The sequence below is a fragment of the Pyrgilauda ruficollis genome, unplaced genomic scaffold, assembly GCF_017590135.1.
Source record: "Pyrgilauda ruficollis isolate IOZ18807 unplaced genomic scaffold, ASM1759013v1 scaffold13, whole genome shotgun sequence".
NCBI lineage: Eukaryota > Metazoa > Chordata > Aves > Passeriformes > Passeridae > Pyrgilauda > Pyrgilauda ruficollis.
Window position 1 is genome coordinate 3,177,419 of NW_024511432.1, and position 12,254 is coordinate 3,189,672.

A 12,254-nucleotide genomic window follows, 5' to 3' on the forward strand; every position below is an offset into this window, starting at 1 on the left:
TCAGGCAGGCATGCTGCCCTTTTGAACCACAAAAGCTGCCTTGCTGAACTCACTGAAATCTGCCTGTCACATCCAGCACTGTAGGATGTGCTATTCTTATCCATTCTGGAGATTTTAGCAGTTGGTGCAGCTCCCAGACAGTGGTACTGTCAGATCACATCAGCTTAAGCCACTGCAGCCAGAGTCACTGCTGTGTTGCTGCTGTCTTTCCTAGGACATAAGAAGAATTGCCAACTCACTCTTTAAAGCCCTGAAGACTCCATCTCTCACCTCAGCACCAGACCTTGAAAAATCAACTAATATCAACTCACTCCTGTCACTGGTTGAGGATGTCATCTGTCAGCAGAACAGAGCTGGGCAAGGGTTTTATGATGACAGCAAGAAGGACGGCCCTATAATTGTCACATTGGGTGCTATGGATGTCCAAGGTAAACAACACACTCTGAAATACCTGTTGAAACCCTTGCAATGAAAATTATGATAGCACTGGATGTGATGACCCAAGTCCTTCTCACATTCTGACTCAAAGGCAACTACAGAATCACAGAATAGCTGAGGTTAGAAGGGATCCATGGATCCCACCACACTGCTCAGAGCAGGGTCAGCGGGAGCAGGACTGCCCAAGAGCAAATCAGCCAGATGCTGAATGTCCCCAAGGATGAAGACCACAAATTCTCTGAGGAACCTACTCCAGTGTCCAATATCTACATTTTTTCTTATGTTCAGAAATTTCCCATGTTTTAAGATGTGCCCATTGCCTCTTGTTCTTTCACTGCACCACTGAGCACCCAACTAAGTAAAGACAACTGTGAAATCTCTGTTTCTTATGCTGTAGAATCAAATGTTTGCTACCAGTCTGGCTTGGGAGCTGGATCAGCATCTACAAATGAAAAGACTCACAAATACCAGTTTTTTCACAAATTCTTTGACCTGTCTTTTTTTTTTTTTTTTTTTTTTTTTTCTTCTTGGCCTTGTGCTGCTGTTCCTTTCAGTCTGCCTCTCAAACAGAATATATGAGAAAACAATCTCACTGATTTCATTAAGACTCACATTTAGCTTTTCCAGGGAGTCTTCCAAGGTACTAATTGCATATGTAAACCATGAACAAATTAACAGTTGATCTGATCTGACCTGTCTATTAAGATTTTAGGAATGCTGTTTAACTCAGTTGCTTTCTGGAAAAAGTTCCAGGCCATTCCAGCAGAAGAGCATTAAAGCATTAAGCTCTAGTACTAAAGCTGCTTTTACATGTCTTTTCATATGTTAGTCTTCATCACATTCATGATTTTCAGCTCCAGAGAAACCACCCTTTGTACTGAGCAGTGTTTTAATCTATTTATTTTCTCAACAAATAAATAAATAAATAAATAAATAATTCTTTGCCTGCAGAAAAAACAAGTCCAACTCCAGAGAAGAGAATTTGTGACCAGCTGAAATACAGTGATTACCATCGTTGCTTGTACCTGCAACTCCAGCATGTAGAGATGGAGCTGGAATTACTGGGGCCCCATAAATTTCAGATGCCTCAGAGTTACACACAAGCTGTTTGTCAGGTTCAGCACATGAAGAACCTCCTGGAGAACCAAATCTGTTCATCAGCATCCATCAGTGAAGGGTAACCCAGTTCTCATTCTAAGTATAAGTGAATTCAGGTCATGAATTCAAAATTGGACAGGATGACAGAGCCCAAATAATTACTGCTTAGCATGTGCTAGATAACTATTATTACATCTGTAAAAAGAACTCTTACTATTATACCACTGCAGGAGCTACAAAGAAATTTCCATGCACTGTGAACTGCAAACAAAGGCAATAATGACAGATCATTGCTGTTTGTCATTTTTGCCTCCAAAGTGGAAAGTTACAATAAATGCTATGTGATAGTAAAGGGCTGGGATAATCACCCAGCTCCAAAGTCACAGAAGTCTCTTAAAATGTATGGATAAAGAAAAATTAATAAGCAGACAAAAATAGTTCAGTGAAATATGATAATTAAGTTGGAAGTATTGAAAACAATTGCACTAATTATGTCACTTGGCCATTATGGTGATCGCAAGAGAGGCATTCAGCAGCTTTAATGCACTCATAGCTTTGTCAGTAATTCTACTGGAGATTCAATTATGCATGAACTGAGGAGTAAAGAAACCCATCACATTTATTTTGATTTTAGCTGATCTCTGCACACTTCTTCATTATGGTTTCTCACTGTACTTTTTGGTATCCATATATCCTATATAACCGCATTAATTAAAAGAATATTTTGATTTTATATCATAAGATGCTGCCTATTCCCAGTGAACCTGATGACTGTGATTTTGGTTAATGTTCCATCACAGAATGATTTTTTTCTCTTCTTGTTCACTCTCAAGGTGGTCCCATAGTCCAAACTTGTCCAGTGATAACAAGAAAAGTTCTCCTAGAGGGCTGCCCTGGTGGTTTGTGTTCATTGCTTGGTTCCTTGTGGCAGCCACCAGCAGTGTGTCCGGGTTCTTCACCATGCTCTACGGACTCCATTACGGCAAGGAGAACTCCATCAAGTGGCTCATCTCCATGGTCATCTCCTTCTTGGAAAGTCTTTTCATCACACAGCCCTTAAAGGTGAGAACCTCAGAAATACAACCACCAGTCAAGATGAACTCACCTGCTGCCATTGCAGGAAGACAATGTAAAATGTTCTAAAAAGCTGCAAGATTTAAGATATAAAATGAGAAGTCTTTGCCCTTAAAACAAGAGCAGGCAGGTGATTTGGAGTTCTGATGGTTTTTGCTGACATTAGCTCTATTAGTTTCATCTCCCTTGCTTTGTCAGGGTTTAATGAGGTTTCTGACTAGGGAGGATGTGTCACAGAATCAGTTTAGCTGGACAAACCCCAGCACTGTGAACTCTTCTCTTGTTTATGGGCTGCATGGGTTCAACAAACCCAAAGCACAGTTGTTTTCCTGCAGTGCCTGGATGCAAAGGGATCCAGGTCAAAGCCTGAGCTTCTTTATATGAAATATGGGAATATGGTGAGTCTATAACTGATTCTTTCCAGGTGCTGGGATTTGCTGCTTTTTTTGCTCTGGTTCTGAAGAAGGTGGAACATGAGGATGAAGAAAACACAGCTATTGATGGACCTTTATCTGCACCAGGTAACTGCCTGCAAAGTTAAAAATATTAAAGAAAGTGCAGAATTCTCCAAGCTTTTGGAGTTTCTTTATGAATGAATACTAAGCTCAACTGGCTTGCAATAAAAGCTGTAACTATTCCACAACTTAGTTAAAATAAATAAGTGACCAGTAAAAAATTCACCCTTCATGTAGACTGGTAGGTCTTTATTTGACAAGCATAACTAAAACCTCTCACAAAGAAACTTCCCACATCCTTTAAGCCCTGTATGGATGTTCTCAGGTTACATACTTTTCCACAGCCACAATTATCTGTATTATTCCCCTAAACTGAGCAGTGGCTTCTGCAGTCATAATCATATCTAAATAAATCCTTCACTAGCAGACATGAATCCTAGGGCACAGCAAAGTTATCTGATCTACAGCTTCCTCCCTGCTCAGCCTCAGGCTATGAATACACCACCTTCTGAGATGCCCAGCCTAGAGAGACACCTGGACCACGCCTGCTCCTAAACCCAACACAGTTTTTGTGAGCTCCTTCCCTCCCCACTGTTTGCCTTACAATTGCTATAGTAATTGTTTAAATCACATCCTCTGTATTCCTGAGGGAAAGCATTAGATAAAAATGTTTCCTTAGATGCTCCAAACAAACAAAAAGCAGGACATGGATATCAATTGACTAATTCCAGGTTTCACTGCTCTCCCTCACAGGTGATTCACACCCTCTCTTCGGGGTCAGAAGGGACAGTAGAAGCAACATTTACCGGCCACCTCCTGCGGCTGATGTGGAGAAAATGAAAATCAGCTACATGAAGGAGCAGAAAGCATTTGCCCTCATCAGAGAAATCCTGGGTATCACCCATATGTAGATTATCTTGTTTTATTCAGTAATACTCATCAGTAATTTTACATCAGTGAAAATATTGTTCTCTTGGGTGACAAAGTTTTGGCATATCCTCAGCTTTCTGCCAGCCGTTATGATGTAGAGACAGGCTGTTCCCTGGCAGCTGGAGCTGCAGGGAGGTGGGAATGTTAGCTGGAGCTAAAAGTGTGGCTAAGGCTTCATTTTATAGTAAAGAAACACATCACAAACATAAGAGATTAAAGAAAAGCAGAAAGGATAAAAGGAGGAGGTGCACATGAAGCTGAAAACAAAGAGCAGATGGAGGCTATCTTTCTAAAAGCAGATAGTATCAACAGATAATGATTTATGCCCCTGTTTTATTTCCTCTAAAATCAATGGCAAAAAAAAACATAATAAAAAACCAACCTCAACTGCACTTAGAACAGAGTTAGACTAGTCATTTTATTTGGAGCTACCATGACTAAACTTATGCAGCCTTCCAACTTATTTTCTTGACTGCTACTCATATTCCAAATGTGAAACACTTAAACTGCAGCTCACTGAAGCAGCTTGGGTGCATTCCTTAGCACTGGTCAGTCAGAATCTACAAAGCACCTCCTTGGCCTAATGGCTGCTGGCAGCAGAAATCATTCATGCAATCTGTGCTGAACAGCATTGTTAAGCCAGAGCTCACATGTGCTGTCTCTTTCTGATTTTTTTCCAGCCTATCTGGGTTTTTTATGGATGCTGTTACTGGTTGCCTATGGGCAGAGAGATCCCAATTCCTACTATTTAAACAAACACATTGAAGACAGCTTTACAGATGGATTCCACGATGTCTACAGTTACCAGGATTTCTTCACGTGGGCGAACACTACTTTACTCAAAAATCTTTATGGATCTTATAAAGGTGCAGAGTCATATTGTTTCCCTTCAACTTGCCAGATTCTAAAACATTATTTTTAGTACTTATCTTTAACTTTCATATTTGAGTGGAGAAAGGGACTGTGAGTGTATGAGGCTAGCAAGGAATCTTGTAATATGAATACCCGTGGATAACAAATCCCCACAGTTTGACCCCAAGTTAAACATCCCTTAATATTTTCCTTATATTTAATATAACCTAAAAGTTCTGTACTGCAATGCTAAATGTTTCACATTTTACATTACTTATTGCAGATATTTGGATATATCCTCAATTTTTCACAACTGTTTTTCCATAAATTAAAAAAAAAAAAAAAAAAAAAAAAAAGAAAAAGAATGGCAGACAGGTGGCACCATAAAGCTTTTCCTCAGGAGAGTTGTTTGCATCATGACTTGGGTCAATGTGAAGGCAAATTATGCAGCACTAGCATGTTTCTATCCAGCCATATCCAGTAAAATATGACTCATTTTCCAGCTCACATTTAAGGGCAAATATTGAAATATATTAGCAGAGTTGTTCTTTGGACATGACAGGCCACAAGAACACTGTATAAAGCTACTCACCTATTGGACCTGAGGTGAGTCGCTTTTCTCCCCCAGGCCTCACTTTCCCTGTGTATAAAATACTGATGGGGGTGACACAGAACTCTGTTATTGTGAATGTTATTTAAGAACTCAGTTCAAATCAATATGAGGGTTTCATTTTCATGACTATTTTGCTTACAGCGTTTCTGAGAAAAGAATATGTGGCAAAATATTAATGCATCAGTGAATCATAAATGAAATGAAGAAATATTATTAATTTTGTAATACTGCCAGTGCTGCTCTTTTCCATCTCCTGTTTAGGATTCATTACAGATGGCAATTCCAAGCTGGTGGGTAGTGCTCGAATTCGCCAAGTAAGAGTGAAAGGAGACACCTGCCCTATTTCTCCCAGACTCCAGCACGTAGTTGAGGAATGCCATGCTCCATACTCCTTACAGACAGAAGATACATCAGTTTATGGGGAGCACTGGAATACCTCAGCCCTTGATAACTCCTCTGAGTTGAGCTCAGCATGGCAGTATCAGAGTCAGTCCAAGCTGAGAGGACACCCCAGCTGGGGTAAACTTGCCATCTACAGCGGAGGGGGATATGTGATTCACCTGGGAACTGACCCTAAAAACGCCTCCAGGTACACTTGTGTTCTTGTAAATTATCAGTGCATCCTCCATGTAATACTCTCTCATTCCTGTGCGAATTAGATCACTGGCTACACATTCTTTTGGCAGAATTCTCCAGTACCTTTTCAACAATGTCTGGCTTGACACCTTCACAAGAGCAGTGTTTGTTGAATTTACAGTCTACAATGCCAACGTGAACCTGTTCTGCATTATAAGCCTGATGTTTGAAAGCAATGCTTTAGGTGAGAGCCTTTCCTAAGTTACACATGTCTGAAGACAGCAAGAAATGCACCTACAGAAGGTAGATTTACACACTATCAGTGTTTTCCTGGTTCTTTCTTCAGAAAACAGAAGTGTATTAATAAATCAAATCATGAGAGAATCAATGCACATTTTCTAAACCTTTTAGGAAAAATGCAGCATCACAGTAATATAGACCATAATGGAATATCTTATGTTTGCTTATGCTGTGGTCATCTGCTGATGAAGAAAACATGACACTGAAACTTGATCTCAAGAATTTACACAACAGGAACAAGAAAAATTCTGTTTCCTAATCACTTCAGCTAATCAATACAATATTAGGACAAAAATGCAAATAACAGTCTGTCTTTTTTGTTCCTGATGACTTCTAATGTCCAGCTATGTAATCATGTAATACATAATCTGGATACAACAAAGAGAAGAGTGAAAGCATATTCTGGTTTAGAGGCTATAAGAAAACATTTAGTCTGAGCAGCAGCCTCCTTAGGGTGTGTCCAAGTATTGGAAAATGCCCGAACTGATCTCATTTTGGGTTTAGAATGAGATTCAGCTTTTTAAAAAAATTTCAAGTCCTCCTGCTGTATTTCTGTATCTGCAGTCCAATCCAAACTCAGTCCTGCTGGGCTTACTATTATGCTATCACACAAGACTCAAGCAGACAAGCACTACCACTCTAAAAGCCTTGATTCTCTGAAATTCCTGTTTGAGGAAAATTTCAAACCCTTATAGGGTTACTCACATAGTCAAATCTAACTCTTAGTTTGATGGTTGAATTTAGCCTCACGCTGATGTGAAAGCAAGTACAGAAGTCTCACTGGTGAGCTGAGTTGTTTGAATGAAGGCAGAAGGAGCCCTGAGGTGACCCCTCTTTGTTTTTCAGGGGCCTTCTTCACAAGTGCAGAGCTGCAAAGTGTCCGGCTGTACCCCTACACCGACAGCCTCCACATCTTTGTGGTTGCAGCAGAAGTCATTTATTTCCTCTTCATTGTGTACTACATGATAGTACAGGTGAGGCCCACTGGAAAGTCTGCCTGAGAGCATTACCTTGTGCCTGCTGTTGATTTCACTTACAAAAGCTTTAGGACTGTACTTGATTTCAGTAGCACTGATGCTGTTACACCAATGGAAGATTGAATCAAGTACAGTGTCAGTATTAAATAATAAGAAGGCAACACTTTATTTGGCTTGAATGCTGGTTTTGAGAAAGATAAGAGCTGAATAGGTTGAATAGTTTGAATAATTTGAATAGTTTGAATAGATAATAGAAAGATAATGAAGATACTAGTGCAAGGTGTAGTTTTATTAATGCAGAGCAGTCTGCTTTATTGTGGAGGGCATTGTCCTAATCTTCAGAGGTGCATTGTGTGATATGGAGTCATGAGATTGAAACAGTAAAACTCCTCCCAGGGAAAGCTGCTGAAGAGTCTGAGATGGAGATACTTCCACAGCAAGTGGAATCTCCTGGAGATGGCCATTATATTGATTAGCTGGAGTGCTCTGTCAGTGTTTGTGAAACGGACAGTCCTTGGGACCAGGGACATCAGCTACTACCAGGAACACAAGGAGGAGTAAGTACTAATGCTATTTAGTGCATCCTTTGTTGTTGCTCCTTATGCAGAAATAAATCTATTTTTCTTCTTCCCAGATAGCACCTTTTCCATGCTAGATATTGCTATCCTAGATGGTTACTTATTCATGAAGCCTGTAAGTGTGTCAAGGCTTAGATTTGTGTCAGCAATAGGATTCTCTTCTGATACTGCTCCAATAAAATCCAGCAGACTTGAGCACCAAGTTCCCTTCCTGTCTGCATCATCCTCTTGTGAACCAACAAGCCTTTCTGCTACAGGACATCCAGCCAGAAAGCACATAATCTGCCTTGTTCTTTGTTGTAAAAAGCCATTGATTAGAGGATAATAATGAAATATTTAGTGCAGAATGGAAAATTATAACATCTTTAAAAAAATGGTCATACAGGAAAGAGATTATAGAATCACAGGATAATGAACAGAATTTGGGCTACAGCCTCGATCTCCTCTTCTTAAAAATCTTAGCCATGCAAAACTGAGTTTTTTGTGTGCACACAGTAGGAAGTGCAGGTGGGAACACTCAAGCATGAACTCATCAGGTCTCTACTGAAATCCCAGAACAGGGTGACTGGCTTTTCCAGTACACCCATTTATGCACTTCAAAGGATTCTGTGTGCATGGTATATTATGTATTTTCCTTTTTTTCCTAACAGGTCCATAAGCTTCAGTGAAACAGCAAGAGCTGATGCAGTTCTTGGCTACCTGATTGCATTCCTGGTGCTTCTCTCCACAGTGAAACTGTGGCATCTGCTGAGGCTCAACCCTAAACTGAACATGATCACTTCAACTCTAAGGAGGGCATGGGGTGATATCTCTGGATTCATCACTGTTATTGCAATCATGTTCCTTGCCTATTCCATTGCTGTGAGTACCATGGTAATTTCTCTTGTCTGCAGTCTGCTCCCAGGTACTGTTGGGTTAAATCAATCAATTTTGAATTCCAAAAGCAGCATACCTTTGCCATGTAAAATGGAATAAAGCTGCCTATCTATATCTTAGTTCAGCAGCTTGGAGCCCAAGTCTTCCATATGAGTGAAAGAGAAATTAAAACGTCCACTCTGTTCTTTGCAAACTGAAATTTAGTGAAAAATCAAACACTGAACTGAAAAATAAGGACTCTTTATGTGTAATAGATGTGACAAGGAACGAAGTACAGGAAAAAAGATTTTCTGGATAAAGCTTAAATTGTGGAGCATTCAGGAAGTGCCATTTTCTGTTTGGTTAGTTTGTAAGTGGGAAATAATTATCATTTTTACATATCTAGTGGCAGGCTGAGCAGTTACAAGACATTCTCATATCCATGATAAAAGGTCTTCAAGTTAAACATACTTTGCAGCAAGGGCTCTGATCATGACACAAGACATAGCTTCTGTCCTCTGCAGGCAAATCTGATATTTGGCTGGAAGCTCTACTCTTACAAAACCCTCCTTGATTCGGCAGAGACCATGGTCAGTCTTCAGCTGGGAATCTTCAACTATGAGGAGGTACCACATCTAATTCTGAGAAGTTTACAGCCATACAACTGGCATCTCAGCTATCAAATATGCTTTGACCCAGCAAATAGGACTTTCAATTAGTGTTAAACATTAATCTAATTTTGCAAGCTCCACAGCTCCCTAAAGCAGTCCCCTTTCTGAGCAAGACAAGGACAGCAAGTGAAACCTCCTTCATGTTCTATTTTGACCATGAGGAAGCTCATAATGAACCTTTCATTAAGAATCTTGCTCAAATTTCAACTAGAGCTGTTACTAATTGATTACAAAACGTTTTGAGCAATTTCCTTAGAAAGCTATAGATAGAAATGTGAAGAAACCCTGTGTTTCTTCTGAACACACCCTCTGTCTTCCCAAGAAAGGCAAGGCCTTCCACAAGGGAACTTTGTATTAATTTTTTTTTATTATTCTTTATATAACATTTTTTTAGTAAGATCTTTCAAATATTTCAATATCCTTTGAAAAATTCTTTGTGGATTAATTCTTGGACATCTCTGACTGTGAAGTCCTCCTTGGTGGATGTTTTTAGACCATGGATCCAATAGGATATGGGTAGCTTTGAAGATCAGTAATTTGGCACATTTTCACCTCTACATCCCACTCATATTAATAATTAAAATATACTCCTATGTTGTAGCTTATATAAAAATTAGTGTTTTGATTTTTCACAACCCTTGGTTTATAAGTGTCTCTGACAGTCTGACTGTGCTTATTTGTAAAGCATACAGTAAAATGAATGAAATGCATACAGGGATTTCACCTATTTTGAAAGCTGAGGCATTAGAAGTTTCAGCTGTTCTGTGGATAAACAGATCTCCAGGCTTGTCAACTTTCATGTGAAACTGTCATACCATTACAATTAAATGCAAATACTTAAAACCCCCCAAAGACTGCGCATATTCACACACATATATCTAAAATATTCTGTTGTCTTTGTACTATATCATATCAACAAAGGACAATACTAGAGTAGAAAATGTATACATGTGTATAACACATATGTCATAATTGATTAGACACATGATTTTCAAGGTGATAGACTTCTTATTGGGTCTTAACTGCTTGTACGTATGTAGATAGGAATGTATGCTTTTTTGTTTGTTTTTTGATGTCTTACCTTATGCATTATACAGGTCTTGGACTACAATCCAATTTTAGGCTCCTTCTTAATTGGATCCTGCATCATTTTTATGACATTTGTGGTACTGAATCTGTTCATTTCGGTGATTCTGGTTGCTTTTAGTGAGGAGCAAAAGCATTACCAGGTTTGTTCATCTAAGCTCTCTAGCTTTTAACATTTTTTGCTCAGTGCTTACTCAGGTATTCAACCATGGATGAAAGCCATGAAAATTCAGTCCAACTCTTAAGAAGGCAACATTTGCTCAGAAAGTACACTTCAGATTTTTCAGATATACACTGTCCATTCCTGTTCAGATGAGTCCCTGCTCAGATGTGATTTGTAGCCTTCTGTTCACATACTTCATCCATCAAAAAACTCAGGCTTGTGCTGGGCTGTATTGAAATCAGTGCCAAAACTGCTACTGAAGTGCATGAGGCTTTACAGCTCCTTTTAAAACTCTCACTGTGAGTGCCTGACCCGTTCAAGCTATTGATAGTGTGGTGTGAAATCCATCTTAACACTCCAGTACTGCCCAGAATTCCTCTATGTTTTAAAAAAAGTCAAGGGAGATGAAAACAAAGGATATGGTTGATAGAATACAATATAAATCTAGCTTTTCTTATTTACTTCATCTTGAAATTGTGGGTGTCTCATTGTGTATACCACAAGCTGTATGGGAGCTGGTAAGTGCACTCCTGGCTCCTGTAGAGAGATTTCCATGGGATTTAACAGCCAAAATTTCTGTAGTGTCCACACTCATCTGGGGTTCTGTCTGGATAAAAATACTGGCACAATGTTTTGCTTGGCAGTCACTCATGCTCTGCTGAAAGTTGGTTTATTTCACCTCAAGCAGAGATTTTGTCTCGCAACTTGCCATGGCTTCAGCAGAGACTCAATCCAATTTGAGACTGAATCCTCTGAGTAACTCATTTGTTATTATTTCAGGCTTCAGAAGAAGAGGAGATTGTTGATCTAATGCTAATGAAAGTCTTCAGTTTCTTTGGGATAAAATGCAAGAAGGAAGAGAAGCTGGTCACTGGCGAACAACTGGAGCAACCTGTCAGCGAGTGAAGGAAGACCACCTTGAAAAGTCACTTTGCTTCTGGGCAAATTATTTACTTGTTTGCTATCAGCTGCACTAGTTAGTTATGCTAGGCTATAGGCTTAGGTTATTACAGCTTCTGATTAAAATGGGTTTACCCAAGGGAATGGCTGGAGCTGTGGCAGGGGAAGTTTGTGTTGGATACTAGGAGAAGGTTTTTTCACCCAGAGGGTGTTCGGGCACTGAACAGGCTCCCCAGAAAATGGGCAGGCCCCAAGCCTAAGAGAGCTCATGAAATATTTGGACAATGCTCTCAGGCCCATGTGGGATTGTTGGGGTGTCTCTGCAGGGCCAGGAGTTGGACTTCAATCCTTGCGGGTCCCTTCCAACTCAGCCTGTTCCGCGATTCTGGGAAAACGACGCGGTGTTCACCCCTAAAGTGGTGCCGGCACTATTCTGGAGTAATAGCTAAGAAATAGCGGCAACCCGAAGGCGAACCGTCCCACGTGCACTTGCTGTAGACTTGGCCCCTGTATTTATTCAATAAATAAGCGGCTGTTGCACTGTCTGCATAAATCCTCTCCGTCTCCTCCGCGGCGGCGCACGGAACATGGCGGCTGCCCTCCCTCAGGGCCCCGCGCCGCTGCCGGCGGGCCGCGGAGCCGAGCCCGGGCCCGGGCCCGGGCCGCTCCCCCAGGCCCGCGGGTCCCC

General features: G+C 40.4%; 1 protein-coding gene across 1 annotated transcript in view; it reads left to right on the top strand.

The window, feature by feature from the left end:
* Nucleotides 1–11,572, top strand: part of PKD1L2 (polycystin 1 like 2) — a 35,710-nt gene extending 24,138 nt beyond the window's left edge. Inside the window, exons 30-43 of the mRNA XM_041458973.1 lie at nucleotides 215–428; nucleotides 1,390–1,615; nucleotides 2,370–2,598; nucleotides 3,035–3,146; nucleotides 3,819–3,959; nucleotides 4,676–4,861; nucleotides 5,722–6,049; nucleotides 6,147–6,280; nucleotides 7,183–7,310; nucleotides 7,710–7,870; nucleotides 8,542–8,752; nucleotides 9,271–9,372; nucleotides 10,515–10,646; nucleotides 11,447–11,572. Coding sequence (XP_041314907.1) covers nucleotides 215–428; nucleotides 1,390–1,615; nucleotides 2,370–2,598; nucleotides 3,035–3,146; nucleotides 3,819–3,959; nucleotides 4,676–4,861; nucleotides 5,722–6,049; nucleotides 6,147–6,280; nucleotides 7,183–7,310; nucleotides 7,710–7,870; nucleotides 8,542–8,752; nucleotides 9,271–9,372; nucleotides 10,515–10,646; nucleotides 11,447–11,572 — 2,430 coding nt within the window. The remainder of the gene's footprint in view (nucleotides 1–214; nucleotides 429–1,389; nucleotides 1,616–2,369; nucleotides 2,599–3,034; nucleotides 3,147–3,818; nucleotides 3,960–4,675; nucleotides 4,862–5,721; nucleotides 6,050–6,146; nucleotides 6,281–7,182; nucleotides 7,311–7,709; nucleotides 7,871–8,541; nucleotides 8,753–9,270; nucleotides 9,373–10,514; nucleotides 10,647–11,446) is intronic.
* The last annotated feature ends 682 nt before the right edge of the window (nucleotides 11,573–12,254 follow it).